Here is a 19,018-nt window from a genome sequence, read left to right as displayed (position 1 = left end):
AGTAGTAGTCATTGAGTAAGGACAATTTTTACAGGGTCTCTGCCCCCTGTTAATAATGATCCATAACTCTATGTGATCTGATTGGAGGGCAAAAAAAGAATGGCATTTGGTTATTGGCTTGAGAAAAATTATAAGACCTTCCATTGGCCCTGATTATTTGTCCAGGCATTCAATTGTGCCTTGGGATTAGATATGGGTTCCGAGTTTGTTGCCACCTGATAGGATTGTGATCTCTAAGGGAGAGGAAGGATAGTACATGATATGGATAGACATACAAAGAAAGCAGGAAAGACGGTGGGAACAGACAATGAGCAATCCACTGGAGCCAGCAGGATAAAATTAAAGCTTGTTTATTTCAATCCAATTGTACAGTAACATGGACCTGACGCAGTACTGTACAAACGTAGCTACATTTGTATGTGAGAGTATCTGCTAGGCGTTTTTGTTGTTACCAAAACACAGTACTGTGTCAGGTCCACGTTACTGTACAATTGGATTGAAATAAACAAGCTTTAATTTTATCCTGCTGGCTCCTGTGGATTGCTCATTGTCCGTTCCCACTGTCTCTCCCGCTTGCATTGTAGCCGTGGGTTCGTGTCCTGATGGACTTCTGGTGCTCCATGGATGGATAGACTTCATAGGCCATATGGTCCTCAATTGCTGTCATTTTCTCTGTTTTTTTTCAGTCTCCTGCTCAGTCTGTCTCTCAATTGATTGAAACCTCATGAATGGTCTCTCACAAATTCTATTGCTCTATTGCACAGGACATATTCTGTTGCTGGAACACACCACTAACCAGAAAATCAGGAAATATATACTGTTGTGCTTCAGAAGGCCAGAAGCTAGTGCATGACACCTTTGTCATTTATTGGAAACAAGATCAACTATACGTGTTCCCTCTAATTTTACTTATATCTAGGGTTATCCATAAGATCTTCCAAAACTAAGCCCAAATGATTCTAATAATGCCCTTTTGGCCTTGTCAAGGATGGTTCCCATGAGTCTTCATCCTGACACAAAAACAAATGATGTGCCTGAGAAGCCAGGCCATACTTGACATATTATATCCTCAACTCAAGTTCCTGGAAATGACAACATGACTGGTGAAAGGCAACTAATCTCTCACCTATGCATACACCATGGAGTCTTTGATATTCTATTTGCCACCAGAAAACCTGCAACCAAGAAATTATGTGGTTTGAAATGGGCTAAATTTGCCTCATGGTATGCAGAGCACTCCCACAATTCTCTATTGTCCATTTCCTAAACTCCAGGGCTATCTATTAACATTGTTCAGATTCAGGCATAAAGACTAATTCTTTATGACTTCATCTTTCTGCCATTACAGCTTTACTCTAGCACTTAGTTGTAGGGTAAAGCACTATAGAAACATAGAATATGACGGCAGAAAAGGGCCATGGCCCAACAAGTCTGCCCACTCTAATGACCCACCCCCCTAAGTTCTTCCTTGAAGTGATTCCACATGCTTATCCCATTTTTTCTTAAAATCTAGCACGCTTCATTTCCCTCTCAGTTTGTACTTTATGAAACGACTCTTATGCACCAGATTAACAATTTATGCCCCACTATCCCTGTTGGACCCTACCATTGCTCTTGAATGTCTCAAAGTCCCCTTTGAATTTTGGGACAAGCAAACTTAAAGCATCTCATCTGGAAAATGTTCTTCTTGATAGTCATCACTTCTGCTAGATGAGTCAATGAGCTACAGGCCCTCGTTCATTATTTCCCCTATACTCAGGTCTTCCACAGTATAGAAATACTCTGCCCTCATCCAAATTTTCTATCCCACGTTATATTTAGCTTTATATTTCAACCAGATAATTATAATTTCAATGATTTTTCTTTAAGCAGGAAGACCCCTCTGCACTCCTGATTGCAGATGTATACAACTATACTATTTGCATGGTACACAAGCCATCAGAAAATGCTGTCAACTGTCCATCTCTTTTAGTTGAAACAATCTGAGCATTCAGGTGTCAAAGCACACCTTACTAAATAAACTTCTGCTACATTTCAGAAGGTATCCTATCCCCAGATTACGCTGATATTTGTTACCTCCAAGGAAAATCGAAATCTAGAGCTAACCTCAGATCACCACCTCGTCATTGGTGCACAATTTTACAAAGCATTATCTGGATTTACTCTTCATGTCTGGACAGCATCAATGATTAAATCATACTCCAGAATCTTTTATCTTAAGAGTTCCATTTCCTTTTACCATCCACCCAAATTGGCCATATCAAGTTGCCCAATAACTAAATTCCACAATAAATCTAAGATTCAGAATCACCCATTTGTAAGGTGATATTTCCCCAGTATATCCAAATAGAAAGCAGAATTGCTTACTTGTAGAGGGCAAGCAGGAGCATACATCTGTCTCTACATCTGCATTATTGACTGAAGTGAGAGAGGAGCAAATAGGAGTGTGGGACTCCTCATACATACCAAGGAGGGCCTGCTGGCATCATTACCTAGTTGTGTGGTTGCAGTCCCCTGCTGACAACCAAGAACCCCCATTACAGGCAAACAATTCTGCATCCCTTTTCTATTTCTCTCTCTTTTTCTGTATCTGTCAGTGCCTCCTCTCACTTAACTAAATTTCCCACACAAGATGTTGATTTTGTGAATGACTGATTCTCTTGCCCACCGTACATTATATTTGCTTTGTGCACAGCTGTGATCTTCTTGCGGCCTTTCTCCCGTGCTAGTTTGAAAGCATACTCTGCAATACGTAGTGACTTCACCCGGGTGATGATCTTAAGGCTCTCCACCACGCCTGAGACGCTCTGCAGTTTGACATGGAATTAAAAATATATAGTCAGAGAGGTGATGTCTGGGCTGGGAAGCTTGTAACACAATGAAAGGGCTTGTCGAGGCTGTAAGCAGAGTAGATGAAGGGAGGCATTTAAAAAACTGTCACAAAGCTTGGGTGGAAAATGGTAACACTTGCCTCATGCTCCAAGCTGCTGTACTCCCCTTCTGTATTCTCACGAATAATTAAGATGTCAATGTCCTTGTGACGAGTTGGGACACCAGGAACACTCTGGCAGTGAATCACATTAGCATAGAGATCCAGCCTTGTCCTGCAGGGGTAAAGGACATCATTAAAGTATGGAATTATCACTTCTTTTAGGCTTGTTTTTCTGAGATAGTGCTATGAAACCTTTTAGACTGTTTATAGCTATTCTGCATGTTTTAGATTCTTTAATTTGTAATTTTTCAACTTGTATTTTGTATTTCTTCTCTTTTCATTACTTCTTATTCTTTAATATTTTTAGGGTTGCATTTTGATTAAAATTTGTAATCGCAATTAAAGGTATGTTATTTATTTATTTTCCCACTATATAGCTCCTTGAGACTTCGGGCAATGGAGGGTTAAGTGACTTGCCCAGAGTCACAAGGAGCTATAGTGAAACCTCCTTCCCCAACATATCTTAACCCTTTTAATTGAAATGCAACCCTATTTTTTTCTGTCTATTCTCCCTCCTCCTCTTCCACCTTCTCACCCTGTCTAAAGACTTTATCCTATAGGGTCTGCTCTCTGTGCCCATCTCCACTCACCGCAGGACATTGTTCCAAGATTTATGGGTTGGGGGCAAGTTGTGGTTTGTCTCAATGTTCCCTACAAGAAAGGGAAAATTAAAAACCATTCAATTCCAATAATGAATCAGATGATATCAATAGAATGGGGGAGGGCAGAAAGGAAGGAAGTCTGAAAAGTCAGGAATAGATTGGTAAAGGAAGTGTCAGTGAGCATATGGCCACTGTGCTTTTAGATTCACAATGCTTCTGCTCTCCAGTGACCCTTCAGACTTTCATTGTGGAGGTGGAGTAGCATGGAGGTGATTGCGATCTGTATCCCTTTCAAAAGTCAAAATGATTCTGCGAGTACAGTACAGCTTCTATGATTGCCTCTGGGATTCCTGTGAAACAGCAGCTGAGCACACATGTACCTTTTAGAGCCACTCGATTTCTCCGGATGGCGGTAATAGCATTCCATATGTCCTCCTCATTCCGTGCAGAGGAGTTCACGCTCACCTCTTCGAAATCCACTGGCACACAGGCATGTCTGCAGGATGTTAGTAGAAATGAAAAGGAGGGGTTGAAACTTACCGAAGGACAATGCATGTGAACTCAATATTATTTCACTGCCAAAGCCATCCCAATCAGCTCATTGTGCTAAGTTCATCTACTTCAAACTATTCCTTTGTGTGTGATCTCAGGAGTCACCCTCTGCCCCAGTTCTTCTCTCCAACTCTGTCACTGCCTTTCTGTGTATGACCCAGGCAAAAACACTGTTCCTTAGGTCATTAACTAGTTGTAACAAGTTAGCTTGTGAGCTAGCCCGGACAGATAGGGAAGTTATTTAAGTACCTGCTAACTATTCAATATATTGTAAATTGCCTTGATATCTCCAGAGGAAAGGTGGTGGTATAACCATAGGTCAGAATTGTTTGCCTGTAATGGGCCCACTGTTTCAAATAAAGACTTTATTTTCAGTTGAAAAGACACCTTCCTTGCCTTTTTTGTCTGACTGTCTGTTCTCTAAGGCGAGGTGTTCTGTCTTTTTGGTGGTATAACCGTAACCATAAACAAAATGGTGATTGCAGAACTGACGTGCTGCCTGACTCCTGATTGTGAACTCTTCTCTGAGGACTTTCCACATAGTACCTGAACACTTCTTTGACATGCAGCATCAGCTCAGGACCGATGCCGTCACCAGGAATCATGGTAACAGTGTGACGACCACCATACTTGGCAGGAGGGGGCTAAAAGGAGACAAAAAGAAGATAGTAAATATAATTCACATTTCCATCAAACCTGGGGTATTCTGTAGGGTCTTGTGGCCCTATTTATTTGGAACCCTGGAGAAGGTAGAGATTACTGGCCGATTTTTGGAGTGGGCGAAGATTATATATACTAAACCGCTTGACAGTCTACAAATCAATGGGGAATATGGTGAGGTATTTGAACTTGCAAGGGGAGCTGGACAGGGCTGTGCACTCTTGCTAGTATTGTTTGCCCTTGCTATGAAACCAATGGTGCAGAGCATACGAGCTAGGGCCAATATTCAGGGAATTATAAGTGGGGGTCGGAAGCACAAGGTTCTTCTTTTTGCAGACAATATGCTTCTTACCATGGGGAATCCTCAGAGCTCACTGCCCGGGATCATGGCAACCCTACCAGATTATAGCATGGTTTTGGGCTTTAAGATCAATATGAATAAATCAGAAATGTTGAATCTTGCCATGAGCCCCGAGGATTGCAATTCGATACGAACTAGATACCCCTTTAAATGGGCTTCCTTAGTGGTGAAATATTTGGGGATACAACTCACTGCGGATCTTAATGATCTCTATAAGACCAACTATTCGCCAGTATTAAAGGGGATTTGGGCAGTCCTAGAAAAATGGGAGCACTTACAGGTGTCGTGGCTGGGTAGAGGTCATATGAATAAAATGATGCTCCTATCCAAGCTATTATATTTATTTACGGCATTTACCAATTACCCTTCCAAAATCACATAGCCGGGATTCCCAATATATTTGGAAACATAGCCGAGGGTACAAAGGGCGGTGCTATTTCAACTATGGAATGGAAGTTCCTCATTTTAGACACTGTTACCTTGCAGCCAAATAGTGAGCCATGTTAGCATGGCAAAGAGACTCTTGACAAACATGGGTTCAAATGGAATTTTGGTTTATGGGAAATATGTCACTCTTATAAATTAAAGACAATATCCTCTTCTACTGAAGTAGAGGGGAATGTAACAATACAGATCTGGTGGAGAAAAAAATAACTTAGCTATTGACTTATCAAATCAGCAAAAGCTGAAAGTGAATAAGCCTCCGAATCATCACTGGTCAGAAAAAAACTCCATCATTTATTGTAATCTAATCAGAAAATCCGGACCCCCTAGACCTGCCCCCAATTCAGCCCAGTTCTGCCCATCCTGCCCTAATCCCCCCCACCCCCCGCCTGCTCTTGTTGGGCAGGGAGGAAGTCTGCACATGTGCGGCTGCCATGCGATGGTGTCACATGCATGCGCACATAATGTCATCGCGTGGCAGCCGTGCATGTGCGGACTTCCTCCCTGCCCGATGTGATTTGAGGAGGCTTTTCAAAACCCGGACAAAGTGCTGTCAAGTGTTTCAACAAGGGCATAAACTTGGACCTGATGTTCCTTAATAGTAGGAAGCAAACAATTCTGATATCAAAAGCTAGGCTAGTCCACAACTGGCAAAGTGACAATGTCACAGTATCTGAGCTCTCGTGAAACAAATAATTATTAAGAAAAGATAAAACACAGTTAGCCTGACCAGGCTTCTCCTATTGGGGAGATAAAATGGCAGCGGTTAGAGCAGTGGGATGAAAACTGGGAAAGCAGTGGTCAAATCCTGCTTCTTTCACCAATACTCTGAGTATAAATGTATGTTCAGGTACAGTAACTATTTTCCTGTCCCCAGTAGGCTTGGCTACCAACCAAAAGGCATGAGCTAAATCCAAATTTAGGATACTTACGATTATCTGTTGCTGTTAATACCAGGCAAGAAAAGAAAAAGAAAAAAAAAATCAGAAAAAACTGCATTATGCAAAATAAGTGCAAGTTTAAAGCACAGTCTATTCATTTTATTTATTTATTCAATTTTCTATACCGTTCTCCCTGGGGAGCTCAGAACAGTTTACATGAATTTATTCAGGTACTCAATCATTTTTCCCTCTCTGTCCCAGTGGGCTCACAATCTTTCTAATGTACCTGAGGCAACGGCGGGATTACGTGACTTGCCCATGGTCACAAGGAGCAGCACAGGTTTGAACCCACAACCTCAGGGTGCTGAGGCTGTAGCTTTAACCACTACGCCACACAGGTGTTTTCCTATAAACAATGGGATTGATCAGACACACAAGTGAGTGACATTATTTCACGTTACTGGAATGGAACAGCTCTGTCAGAAATAAGTGTAGGGTTCTGAGCATGCTTGGTCCTTCTCACATGGAGTAGTCTCCTCAGTGCCTCGCTTAGTTCCATAGCTCACAAAGAAACTCATTGTGTTCCTGAACAATTCTGCTCTCTTCGTCTAAGACAAGTTGTATGAACAAGCCCCAAAGAAAAAAATATTAAACTAACAAAATAAAATCTTTTTTTAAAGAACAAATGATGGATAACAACGTTGGAACAACACATAGGGGAAATTCTATAAGTAGTGCCTACATAGTAGACGCTTACATCAATACAAATCAGTCTCAAAATTAGAGTTAATGATGTCATTAATGAGGTTTAAACAAGCTCATTATGACAAAAAAAAGATTAATTGGATGGTGGGTGCCTACACCCAAGCACCTACCACCATACAGGCATGGTTAGGGGCAGATTGGGGGCATTTTTAACGTTAGATGTTGTTAGGTGTCTCTAACAGAATCGAAGTAAATCCTGGTCTACATTAGAGATACCTACAATGTAGGCGCAATTCTGTTAGAGACACCTAACAAGTGATTGGCACATCTAGACGCCTACATTGTATGTACATGCCTGTAAATATAGATGTCATAAACAGAATCTGGCCCATAGAGACTAATATATCCTGCAGACAGAAGAGCTTTGTTTTTGTCTGTTTGCAGAGCAGAAAACCCAAAATTGAGGTGCTAAAGAGATCACTGCACAAGGGAATGGCTATAGCTACTTAGAAATTTACATTCAGTTTGGAGTTCTGAGAGAGCTTTTCTGTCCCACTGATATATATGCAGTAAATGACAGTAGATCAAGACCCCCTATGATCCATCCAGCAGTCCAACAAGATGGCCAGAGCCATGCCCGTCACTCTGTGCGTGCCCCAGTCACCCATGCTTAAATACTGCTTGTCAAGTCTCCATCATGCCAACCATATAGGCAGCCAAACATGACAAAGTCTTGGTTATAACCACATATCCTTCCCAAGTATTGGTTATGGTATTTAACTACCAGTCAAGATGTCGTCCCCTCCTTCTTCAGCTGCACAGCACCCTCACCTCGCAGCTGGTAACAATAGAGTGGTCTACAACACTGGACTTGCCTCAGCTGAAGATATATTTGATGACAGCCCTAGCTTGTGTGCTTGACTAAATCACAATAATTATCACAATTACTGATCTTATTGCAAAACGAGAACATTACTTATAATCTTTTATATATCACTTTTCCAGTTTAACCTTCTAAACTGGAGCACAAACTTGCAAACTGTGATTAAAATCAAATAAACACGTAACAAAACAAGCCATACAGTGCTGAAAAAAAGTCTACAGACCTCTTAGGATGGTCTATATTTTAGCATAATTTATACTCAATGATTAGATTGTAATCTAAACCCTGATTCCACACTTTTCTCAATACTTTTCATTTCATATCATTGAAACAAAGTATTAAGAAAAGTGATTCGTGAAAGTGACCTACAATATAATCACAAATCTCAAACACCTACTCACTTCTAAATCTTCTAAACTAAACTAAACCTTAGGTTTGTATACCGCGCCATCTCCACAAGCATAGAGCTAGGCACAGTTTACAGCTGTGGTCATCTTTGTATAACTTCGATATAAATAAATGTTAACTGTGATTCACATATTGATTTATATGACTTTATAAAAATTAAAAATGGAAATTTGGCATTTTCATGTTTTAATTAGGTAAATTGCAAAATTTGACTATCCTGGTCACAAAAGCAAAAAATCCTTTTCCTTTACAATTGTATTTCATACCCTCCACCCTTGTGTTTCCCGTTAGTCATATGTCTAAATTTAGTATCGTCATTTGTATTGTAAATTAGTATTATCATTATTTTAACCCGAAATCTTTTATTGTAACTCGCTTAGTAACCATGATAAGCGATTTTATGAAAATTTTAATAAAAAACTTCAAAAACTTGAAATTTATGGAAATAACAGATATTTTATATATTTTTTAGGCATGAGCAATTAGGAAATTACATTTATTGCTCAGGAATAAATTTTGTGTTACATAGTGTTACCAGTCCCTTATAGAGATACAGTCAAAATTCTTGTGCTTGCATTTATGGTACCTATTTTTGGTACCTAATAAGGGCATATCAGCACTACTCTTTAGTGCACTTATTCCTCCAACCTCATCATGACTTTTTCACTCCTAACTCTTGACTATACCTGTGCTTGCTCAAGCAAGAATGGAATCGACTCAAGATCCTGCATTTTATATACAGGTCCCACTTCTTTGAATTCCCTCCCTATACAGTGAAAGATTAGATTCTTATCTCTGCTAACCTTTCTTGTAAATCCACACTTTATTCCGGGACCAGTGGGCTATTTCTGTCTACCCGCCAGGACTTTGTAGGAAGCCTCAAACTTAAACATAACATAAGAACATAAGCAGTGCCTCTGCTGGGTCAGACCACAGGTCCATCCCGCCCAGCAGTCCGCTCCCGCGGCGGCCCAACAGGTCATGACCTGTCTGAATCACCCCTTAGTTTCTCATCGAAGTCCTATCTTCCCATCAAATTCTTGACCCTTTGTCCCCGCACCCCTTTCAGTTCCCTACGATCCCTTTGTCCCTCAGGAATCCGTCCAATCCCTGTTTGAATCCCTGTACTGTATTCTGCCTGATCACTTCCTCCGGGAGCGCATTCCATGTATCCACGACCCTTTGGGTGAAGAAAAACTTCCTTGCATTTGTCTTGAACCTATCCCCCTTCAGTTTCTCCGAGTGCCCCCTCGTACCTGTTGTCCCTCTCAGTCTGAAGAACCTGTCCCTATTCACCCTCTCTATGCCTCTCAGGATTTTGAAGGTCTCTATCATATCTCCCCTGAGCCTCCTTTTTTCCAGAGAGAAGAGACCCAGCTTATCCAGCCTCTCGGCGTATGGACAGTTTTCCAGCCCTCTTACCAGCTTCGTTGCTCTCCTTTGGACTCTCTCAAGTACCGCCATGTCCTTCTTGAGGTGCGGCGACCAATACTGAACGCAGTATTCCAGATGCGGGCGCACCATCGCCCGATATAGTGGCATGATGACTTCCCGCGTCCTGGTTGTGATACCCTTCTTTATGATGCCCAGCATCCTGTTGGCTTTTTTCGCCGCTGCTGCACACTGTGCGGATGGCTTAATTGATGCATCCACTAGCACACCCAAGTCTCTCTCAAGTCCGCTGTCTCCCAGCAGTGCCCCCCCCCCATTTTGTAGTTGAACAACGGGTTCTTATTTCCTATATGCATGACCTTGCATTTCTCAACGTTAAAGCGCAGAATATATACAATACACATCCCTCAACCCCCCCCCTTTATCCCCTACAACAAAAACCCCAGTCCATGAGCTCAAAGAGCATCAAATAAACAATGTCACACATTCAACAATCGACTCCGAGCATGAGGAGTAAGATCATAGAAACATAGAAATAGACGGCAGATAAGGGCCACGGCCCATCAAGTCTGCCCACCCTACTGTCCCTCCCCTCCCTTTGCCCTGTGAATAGATCCCATGTGTCGATCCCATTTGGCTTTAAAATCAGGCACGCTACTAGCCTCAATCACCTGCAGTGGAAGACTATTCCAGCGATCAACCACCCTTTCAGTGAAAAAGAATTTCCTGGTGTCACCTCGTAGTTTTCCGCCTCTGATTTTCCACGGATGCCCTCTTGTTGTCGCAGGACCCCTAAACCCCTCCCCCTCTTACCTCATCACTGTTCCTGTATCCTCAGTCAGTCTTAAAGCAGCAAGGAACCTCTGTAGATGATAATAACAAGAGAGAGGGGAATGGGGAAACTCCCTGGCAAATAAATCAATTTTGCTCATATCAACAAAAGCAAAACAGAAACAATGAAAAACGAGAGAACAGGTTATGAAACATTCGAAACCTGAACAACAAAACATTGCTATAGGAAGATACAGCCTGCACTGTCAGAAGGGAGTGCCTGAACCAGGGACTCCCCCCTACACGCACACACATTCCCAAACTAAGTGCTAAACCAAATCTGATGCACTCTTATAAAGGCTGGTCAGAAAACAGAAATCCAGCTTACCAGTACAATGGTACCTCGGTTTACGAGTGCACTGGTTTGGGAGTGTTTTGCAAGATGAGCAAAACATTCGCAAAATCGGCGCCTCAGAAAACAAGCGTGCCTCGCTTTACGAGCGCCCCCCCTACGATCCGGCACCCCCCTGCCATGATCGGGCACCCCCCGCCGCGACCTGAAGTCTCCCAGATCCACCTGAACCCGCTTCTTACTTTAATCTAGCCTCGGCACCGGCATGTCCTGTGTGTTGGTGTCAGTGCCCGAAGATCGGCCTCCTCTTCTGTGCTGGGCCTTGAGCATCTGCACATGTTCAAGGCCTGCGAGTTCGAGAACTCTGCAACTTAGGCCTTCCTTGCGCCTTCCCTGTCCAACCTGGAATCTTGATCTCGTTCTCTGCTCTCTGGCTTGTCCGCTGTATGAGCCTCTGGAGCAGGTGTCTCTGATGGATTTCGCGATTAAGATGGTCTTCCTGGTGGCTATTACCTCAGCCCGTAGCGTTTCGGAGTTTCAGGCCCTCTCCTGCAGGGATCCTTTTCTGTGTATTACGGATTCTGCTGTGATGGTGCGTACTGTTCCTTCTTTTCTTCTGAAAGTGGTTTCTGCTTTCCATGTGAATCAGGAAGTCCAGTTTCCTGCTTTTGCTTCGTATGGGTTGAGGAAGCAGGGCCAGGTGTTGCGGTCCAAGGATCCCTGCAGGAGAGGGCCTGAAACTCCAAAACGCTACAGGCTGAGGTAATAGCCACCAGGAAGACCGTCTTAATCGCGAAATCCATCAGAGACACCTGCTCCAGAGGCTCATACAGCGGACAAGCCAGAGAGCAGAGAACGAGATTAAGATTCCAGGTTGGAAAGGGAAGGCGCAAGGAAGGCCTAAGTTGCAGAGTGCCTCATAGAAAACAAGCCACATCCAGATGATCTGCCAATGAGCCCTTCAAAGAAGGAGGGCCCATAAACAAAAGACTGGCAATCTGCACTAGAGCGAAGTCACCGCTAGGCCCTTCTTCAGGTCATCCTGCAGAAACTCCAGGACCCAAGGAATCGATAGAAGAGGCAGATTCACCTGTCTCGGGGTGCACTAGGCCTGGTAACACCTCCAAGCCTTTGCATAGGCTGCTACTGTGGACTTCCTTTTGCTGTGAAGCAACTTGGCAATCATAGCCGAAGAATAGCCCCGACTAGTTAAGGCTGCTTGCTCAAGAGCCATGCTGTAAGGCCAAAGTGGTCCGGATCCTACATCACAATCGGACCCTGTATGAGAAGGTGAGAATCCCCAATCCTACTGGAGCTGCACAAAGTTGGCATACCACAGCCGCCTTGGCCAAACTAATGTAACCAGGATCATTAGACCTCTGTAGGTCACTATCTGCCCCAACAGACTCCCTATCATGGGCCAAGGAGGAAAAACAGAGGAGTCCTTCCCGTGGGCAGGGCTGAACCAAAGTGTCCAGGCCTTCGCTGCCGACCTTGCAACGATTGAAGAATCAATCAGTTTTCTTGTTGGCCAAAGTTGCCATGAAATCAAATGTGGGACACCCCCACTGATCCACTATGTAATCAAACGCTCCTTGAGACAGGTTTCACTCTCTGGGGTCCAGCATCTGAAGTCAGAAAATCTGCTTGAAGATTTTCCACTCCTACCACGTATGTCGCAGACAGCACCATAAGATGTCTCTCTGCCCACCAAAAGAGAATCTGAGCCTCCACACACAGGAAGAGACTCCTTGTGCCCTCCTGCTGACTGATGTAAGCCACTGCCGTAGCATTGTTGGAGAAGACATGGATAGCTCGATGATGCAGGCGACCCTCGAAATGGAGAAAAGCCAGCCGAATTGCCCGAAGCTCCAGGCAATTGATCAACGACTTGCGCTCTGAGGGCACCCACTGGCCCTGAACAGGGACAGTCATACACACCACTCCCAAGCCTTTGAGATTCGCATCTGTAGACAGAATCACCCAATCCAAGATCTGGAGGGGAATGCTCCTGGAAAGCGAGAGGGGTTGCAACCACCATGCAAACCTGTTCTGCGCCACGGTCGTTCATGGCAGGGCTGCATATAATGGGTCCTGCTAGGGATTCCAGCACATAAGTAGAGCATCCTGCAGCAGAAGCAGACAATCTCTGGCCCAAGGGACCACATCGATCGCTGCCACCATGGTCCCTAGAACTTGGAGGTACTGCCATGCCGTCAGAATTGGAGTGGCCAGAAGGTCCCCGACAATCTGTCAAAGCTTCTCCTGACAGGAGACAGATAGGAACATTTTGTTCTGTCCTGTGTGAAACCAAACTCCCAGGTATTCCAGATCCTGTGTCTGTCTGCTCGAGGTGACTCTTCCTAAAGTTGATCACCTAGATCAGACACTGAAACAACTGCACCACCTGATGAACAGCTTGATGCCCCTCAGACAGCGAGAGAGCCCTTATCAACCAGTTGTCCAGATATAGGTGAACTAGGACACCCAGACGCTTAAGGACAAAATCTACACATTGGTCCTGAAAATAAGAATTGCCGCTGCTGGGTCAGACCAATGGTCCATCATGCCCAGCAGTCCGCTCCCGCGGTGGCCCTTAGGTCATAGACCAGTGCCCTAACTGAGACTAGCCTTACCTGCGTACATTCTGGTTCAGAAGGAACTTGTCTAACTTTGTCTTGAATCCCTGGAGGGTATTTTCCCCATAACAGCCTCCGGAAGAGCGTTACAGTTTTCTACCACTCTCTGGGTAAAGAACTTCCTTACGTTTGTACGGAATCTATTCCCTTTTAACTTTAGAGAGTGCCCTCTCATTCTCTCTACCTTGGAGAGGGTGAACATCCTGTCTTTATCTACTAAGTCTATTTCTTTCATTATCTTGAATGTTTTGATTATGTCTCCTCTCAGTCTCCTCTTTTCAAGGGAGAAGAGGACCAGTTTCTCTAATCTCTCACTATACGGCAACTCCTTCAGCCCCTTAACCATTTTAGTCGCTCTTCTCTGGACCCTTTCGAGTAGTACTGTGTCCTTCTTCATGTACGGCGACCAATGGATGCAGTATTCCAGGTGGGGGTGTATCATGGCCCGGTACAGCAGTATGATAACCTTCTCCGATCTGTTCATGATCCCCTTCTTAATCATTCCTAGCATTCTGTTCGCCCTTTTCACTGCCATGCACTGCGCAGATGCTTCATCGACAATTACTCCCAAGTCTCTTTCATGGGGGTCTCTCCGAGTACTGCACCGGACATCCTGTATTCGTGTATAAGATTTTTGTTACCGACATGCATCACCTTACACTTATCCATGTTAAACCTCATTTCCATGTCATGGCCCATTTCTCGAGTGTGTTTATGCCACGTTGCAGGTCTTCGCAATCCTTCTGTATCTTCACTAGTCTGAATAGCTTCGTATCATCTTCAAATTTAATCACCTCGATCGTCGTACCAATTTCCAGGTCGTTTAAGAATATGTTGAAGAGCATGGGTCCAAGCACTCCACTCGTAACGCTTTTCCAGTCCAAGTATTGTCCATTTACCCCCACTCTCCGTTTCCTATGCTCCAGACAGTTTTTAATTCACGTATTTCACCCTTGATTCTATGGCTTGCAATTTTCCAAAGTAGTCGTTCATGTGGAACCTTGTCGAACGACTTCTGAAAATCCAGATATACAACGTCGACCGGGTCGTCCTTGAATATTTGCCTGTTTACTCCCTCGAAAAAGTGCAGCAAGTTCGTCAAACAAGATTTGCCTTTGCTGAAAGTGTGCTGGCTGGTCCTCATCAGACTGTGTCTGTCAAGGTGATCAATGATGCAGTCCTTTATCAGCGCCCGGTAGCACAGGCGAAAACATGGAAAGAGTGACTGGAGCAACCGTGGGCACAACCAGCCTACCTGCCAGCACCCCCGAAGGGAGGCAGGAGAAAAGACCCTGGTCCACCAAGCAGGAGGTCCTGTGATCAGCACAGAGGCTGGCAAAGGGAGACTTTTTAATTAAGTATGCATGATAAAGCATATTAACAAATTCTGGGGAAAATCCATCCTCCGCAGCAAGAGCCAACCTCTGTACATTAGTTTTGGACTGTTTGGAGGATTTCCGAGGCTTATCGCCAGAGATGCGCTTGCGTTTTGCTGAAATGTCGCCAGCGCACTCCCCTGGCCCCTCTCCCCGACGCCATTTTCGCAGGAGTCGGGGCAGAAGGTGCTAGAAGACCCTCCTTGAAGGTCTAAGGCACTGAATCCAGGCAAGCCTCGCACCCCTCGCGAGCCGCAATGTATGTGGAACACGGCTGCACATCCAACAACTATCCACTGCAAATGAGGTATGGATCCAGCCCATTCTGCCCTGGGGAGGCCATCTATGTTGTTTTCTTTCAAAAACGAATCTTGGAAGTATGAAAAATAAGTTTAAATCCAAATCGGGAAAAATCCAAGATGTCCTCTGTGGGTGCCGATTTTCACTAAAACAGCCTGGGAAAACCAAGGATTTTAGAAATGGGGAGGGGTAGGGCTTATAGGGAAACCACCCCAAAATCCTTTTTTAAGACACCCCCCCAAAATTGCTGATTCAGGCTGTCAGCCTGTACTCAGTGTGACATGTGCTGAATGGAAAACACTGCAGAGCTAATGTGGACTAGAGAAAATTATATAGAGGACCCTTATAGGGCTACACTTGTTGTTTTTCTTTTTGGTAAAATTCCTTTCTTATTGTTATTATTTGTATAAATGGTAATGTATAAAATATGATAAATAAAAAAAAAAAAAAAAGGAAAACACTGCAGAGCTGAAACAGCTCACAGGGAGATCCTCTGTCTCAAAGAACTGAAAATCTGGATTTCAAATCTTCTGACTGCCCCACCAGCCTGACCTCTATGGCCGGATACCTCTGCCACTCTCAGACACGTGGCACAGACATCTGGCAGAGGAACGCAGTCTAGCTCCAATCCCAGGCGTGCCTCCATTGAACCGCTCAGCCTGCGCTCTACCCACTATTGGACGAACCTGGGGTGAGCAAACTCCCAAGGGAACAGTCTCTGAGGTCTGATCTGATGTGCAGGATGTCCAGGGGGCTTACTGACAAGCAGGGAACTGCCCCCCCCCCCACAAGAGGCAGACTTTTCCAAAGGTCAAGTCAAGGATGTCCCAGCAGAGAACCTCCACAGCACAACGGCAAAAACCGCAAACACAAAAACTGAAATTACGCGAAATGAAACACAAGCAAAAAAGATAAGCTTCTACAGCTTGGCTTGTAGGAAGAAAGACTGAGAATACAGGAACAGTGATGAGGTAAGAGGGGGGAGGGGTTTAAGTCTCTGAAGTTTTAGACTTCCTACAAAGGCCTGGTGGGTAGACAGAAATAACCCACTGGTCCCAGAATAAAGTGGGATTGTACAAGAAATATATATTTTGACTGGATCTTTCTACTGTGTTTGGTCTGGTTGACCATGATCTGATGTTAATTAGGTTCAGTGATATAGACTTACATAAGAACATAAGAATTGCCATACTAGAACAGACCTAAGGTCCATCAAGCCCAGTATCCTGTTTCCAACAGTGACCAATCCAGGTCCCAAGTAGTAAAACAGATTTTATGCTGCTTATCCTAGGAATATCTGGGGTAGTTCTTCATTTGTTTGAGACTTTCCTAAAACTGGGGGAACAGATTTCTCATAATAGACAAGTAAGATGGGGTGTCTCCCAGGTTTCCTATCCTCTTTATCCTTGGACATCACGTTCCTTACTTAAAGAATTAGGGGTGGTCCATTTTATCTATGCTGATAATGTTTATATCTTTATTCAGATGAACAATTTCTGTGAACTGACCTATGATTTCTTGGAGAAATGGTAACTGGAGGGTGGAAAATTGGATGTGAAGAAACTTCCTCAAATTTAATTTGACCAAACCAAAATTGCTCTCAATAAGAGAGCCTAGGAAGTATATTCCTGAAAGGGTCGAAGGTTAGAGAGACTAGATTTAAGCTCCACTATATACAGTATGGGTAGTGGTGTTGATTTTAGGTTGCTGGCGGAGCTGCAAGTGGATCTTATAGTTTAAAAAAATATTTTGCGAATTTGCATCTACTATGTCAAATTTGCCACATTTAGGAGAAATGTAAGCTGTAATCCTGTCTCATTTGGACGGCTGTAAAGAAAAATTTTGGCAGAATACTGCAGCTATACTGCACCAATTTCTGGATAAGACTAGAATCTATTCTAACCTACTTTTGCTTAGATTAATAACTACTTGGGAATGAACTCTGAAATAGAGAATGACATGGGGACAAATTTGTCCCCGTCACCACAAGAACTCCATTTCCCCGTACCTGTGAGTTTTGTCACTGTCCCTGCCACATTCCTGTAAACTCTGCCTTAACCACACAAGCCTCAAACACTTATGATTTTAAAGTGTTTGAGGCTTGTGCAGATGACAGAGCTTGCAGGAATGGGGCAGGGACAGGAAAAGAACTTGCCGGGACAGGACAATGAGTTCCCATGGGGACAGGGAAAAATTTGTCCCTGTATCATTCTCTACTCTGAAGGACCATGGTCTATTGAAAGAGTCCACCTAAGTTGCCGCAAACCGAGTAACCTTAGCTATGTTTTTAGAAAAAAAATAAAGATATAGCTTGTTGCTCAGTGCTTTGAATAACCCTCATAATAAATTAATTTGAGGATGGTGATTTGTTTCACCTATGTATAGGAATGTGTTAGTTGGTTTTAATGTTTGAGAATATTTAATCTTGTTCATTATTTATTGTACAGATACAAGGTGAGAAATGTATGTCTGCTGTAATGTAGTGGGCACAAATGTCAGAGGAGATTAGATTATGAAACCCCATGCTTGTATAATGGTGCATTACATAGGATCAAATTGGTAAGCTGTCCCAGGTGATTCTGTTTTGCATGCAAATAAAGCTATATTACTTACTGAAGAGTAACTCCTCCAGTTAACTGCACTGCTAACCACAACCTGAGGGAAAAGAAAAGAATCCAGTAAAAGCATCATTGTGAAGGAAATGTGCACATTACCTTATAAACTCCTCAATTGTAAACCTTGCCACTGCTATTCAGTTATAGTTATGTAACCTAAAGTAAAAGGAGATAAAGTGGCTTCTGTCTGAGGTCACATAATACAGTACATAGTAAATGATGGCAGATAAAGACCTTCATGGTCCATCCAGTCTGCCTAAAAAAGGTGAAGCAGCGCCTGCCACTCTGTGCATGTTTAAGGTGACCATACGTCCCGTTTGAACGGGATGGTCCTATTTTCAGACCTCCTGTCCCGTTGTCCCCACACACAGCTTCGGGACACCAAAATGTCCTGTTTTCAGGGACAGCGTCCCGAAGCTGTGCTCGGGGACAACAGGACAGGCGATCACTTCCTGACCCTCCCTGCCGCAAAAAAAAAAGCCTCCCTCGGTCTGCTGCTCTTACCGCCCTGCAGCTGCTAAACCCGACAGGAAGTCTTCTTTCCGACATCAATTCTGACGTCGGAGAGGACGTTCTGGGCCAGCCAATCGCTACCTGGCTGACCCAGAACGTCCTCTCTGACATCAGAATTGACGTCGGAAAGAAAACTTCCTGTCGGGTTTAGCAGCTGCAGGGTGGTAAGAGCAGCAGACCGAGGCAGGCTTTTTTTTTTTTTTTTGCGGCAGGGAGGGAAGGAGATAGGCAGGCAGGCAAGCAGGCTGGCTTTGGCCAGGGAGGGAGGGAGAGAGGTAGACAGGCAGGCAGGCTGGCTTGGGGGGTGGGGGTGGAACAAAGTGTGGAAGGCAGTGAGAGGGACATAGGAAGGAGGCACTGGGGGCACTAAAGACATGGGAAGGAGGCACTTGGGGCACTAAAGACATGGGAAGGGGCACTAAGGACTTGGGAAGGAGAAACTGTGGGCACTAAATTCATGGGAAGGAAGCACTGGGGGCACTAAGGACAGGAAGGGGCATTAAGGACATGGGAAGGAGGCACTGGGGGCACTAAAGACAGGAAGGGGCACTAATGACACAGGACGGAGGCAC

General features: G+C 44.1%; 1 protein-coding gene across 1 annotated transcript in view; it reads right to left on the bottom strand.

The window, feature by feature from the left end:
- IDH3G (isocitrate dehydrogenase (NAD(+)) 3 non-catalytic subunit gamma) overlaps nt 1-19,018 on the bottom strand; it is a 55,183-nt gene that overhangs the window by 23,038 nt on the left and 13,127 nt on the right. Inside the window, exons 2-8 of the mRNA XM_033920803.1 lie at nt 17,932-17,973; nt 6,544-6,555; nt 4,693-4,790; nt 3,975-4,090; nt 3,583-3,643; nt 2,972-3,104; nt 2,674-2,807 (exon numbers count right to left, since the gene is read on the bottom strand). Of these exons, the coding sequence (XP_033776694.1) occupies nt 2,674-2,807; nt 2,972-3,104; nt 3,583-3,643; nt 3,975-4,090; nt 4,693-4,790; nt 6,544-6,555; nt 17,932-17,973 (596 nt within the window). The remainder of the gene's footprint in view (nt 1-2,673; nt 2,808-2,971; nt 3,105-3,582; nt 3,644-3,974; nt 4,091-4,692; nt 4,791-6,543; nt 6,556-17,931; nt 17,974-19,018) is intronic.

Source organism: Geotrypetes seraphini, chromosome 1 (assembly GCF_902459505.1).
Source record: "Geotrypetes seraphini chromosome 1, aGeoSer1.1, whole genome shotgun sequence".
In the NCBI taxonomy this organism is placed as follows: Eukaryota; Metazoa; Chordata; class Amphibia; order Gymnophiona; family Dermophiidae; genus Geotrypetes; species Geotrypetes seraphini.
Note: the sequence above shows the minus strand (reverse complement) of the source record. Positions and strands in the feature narration are given on the sequence as shown.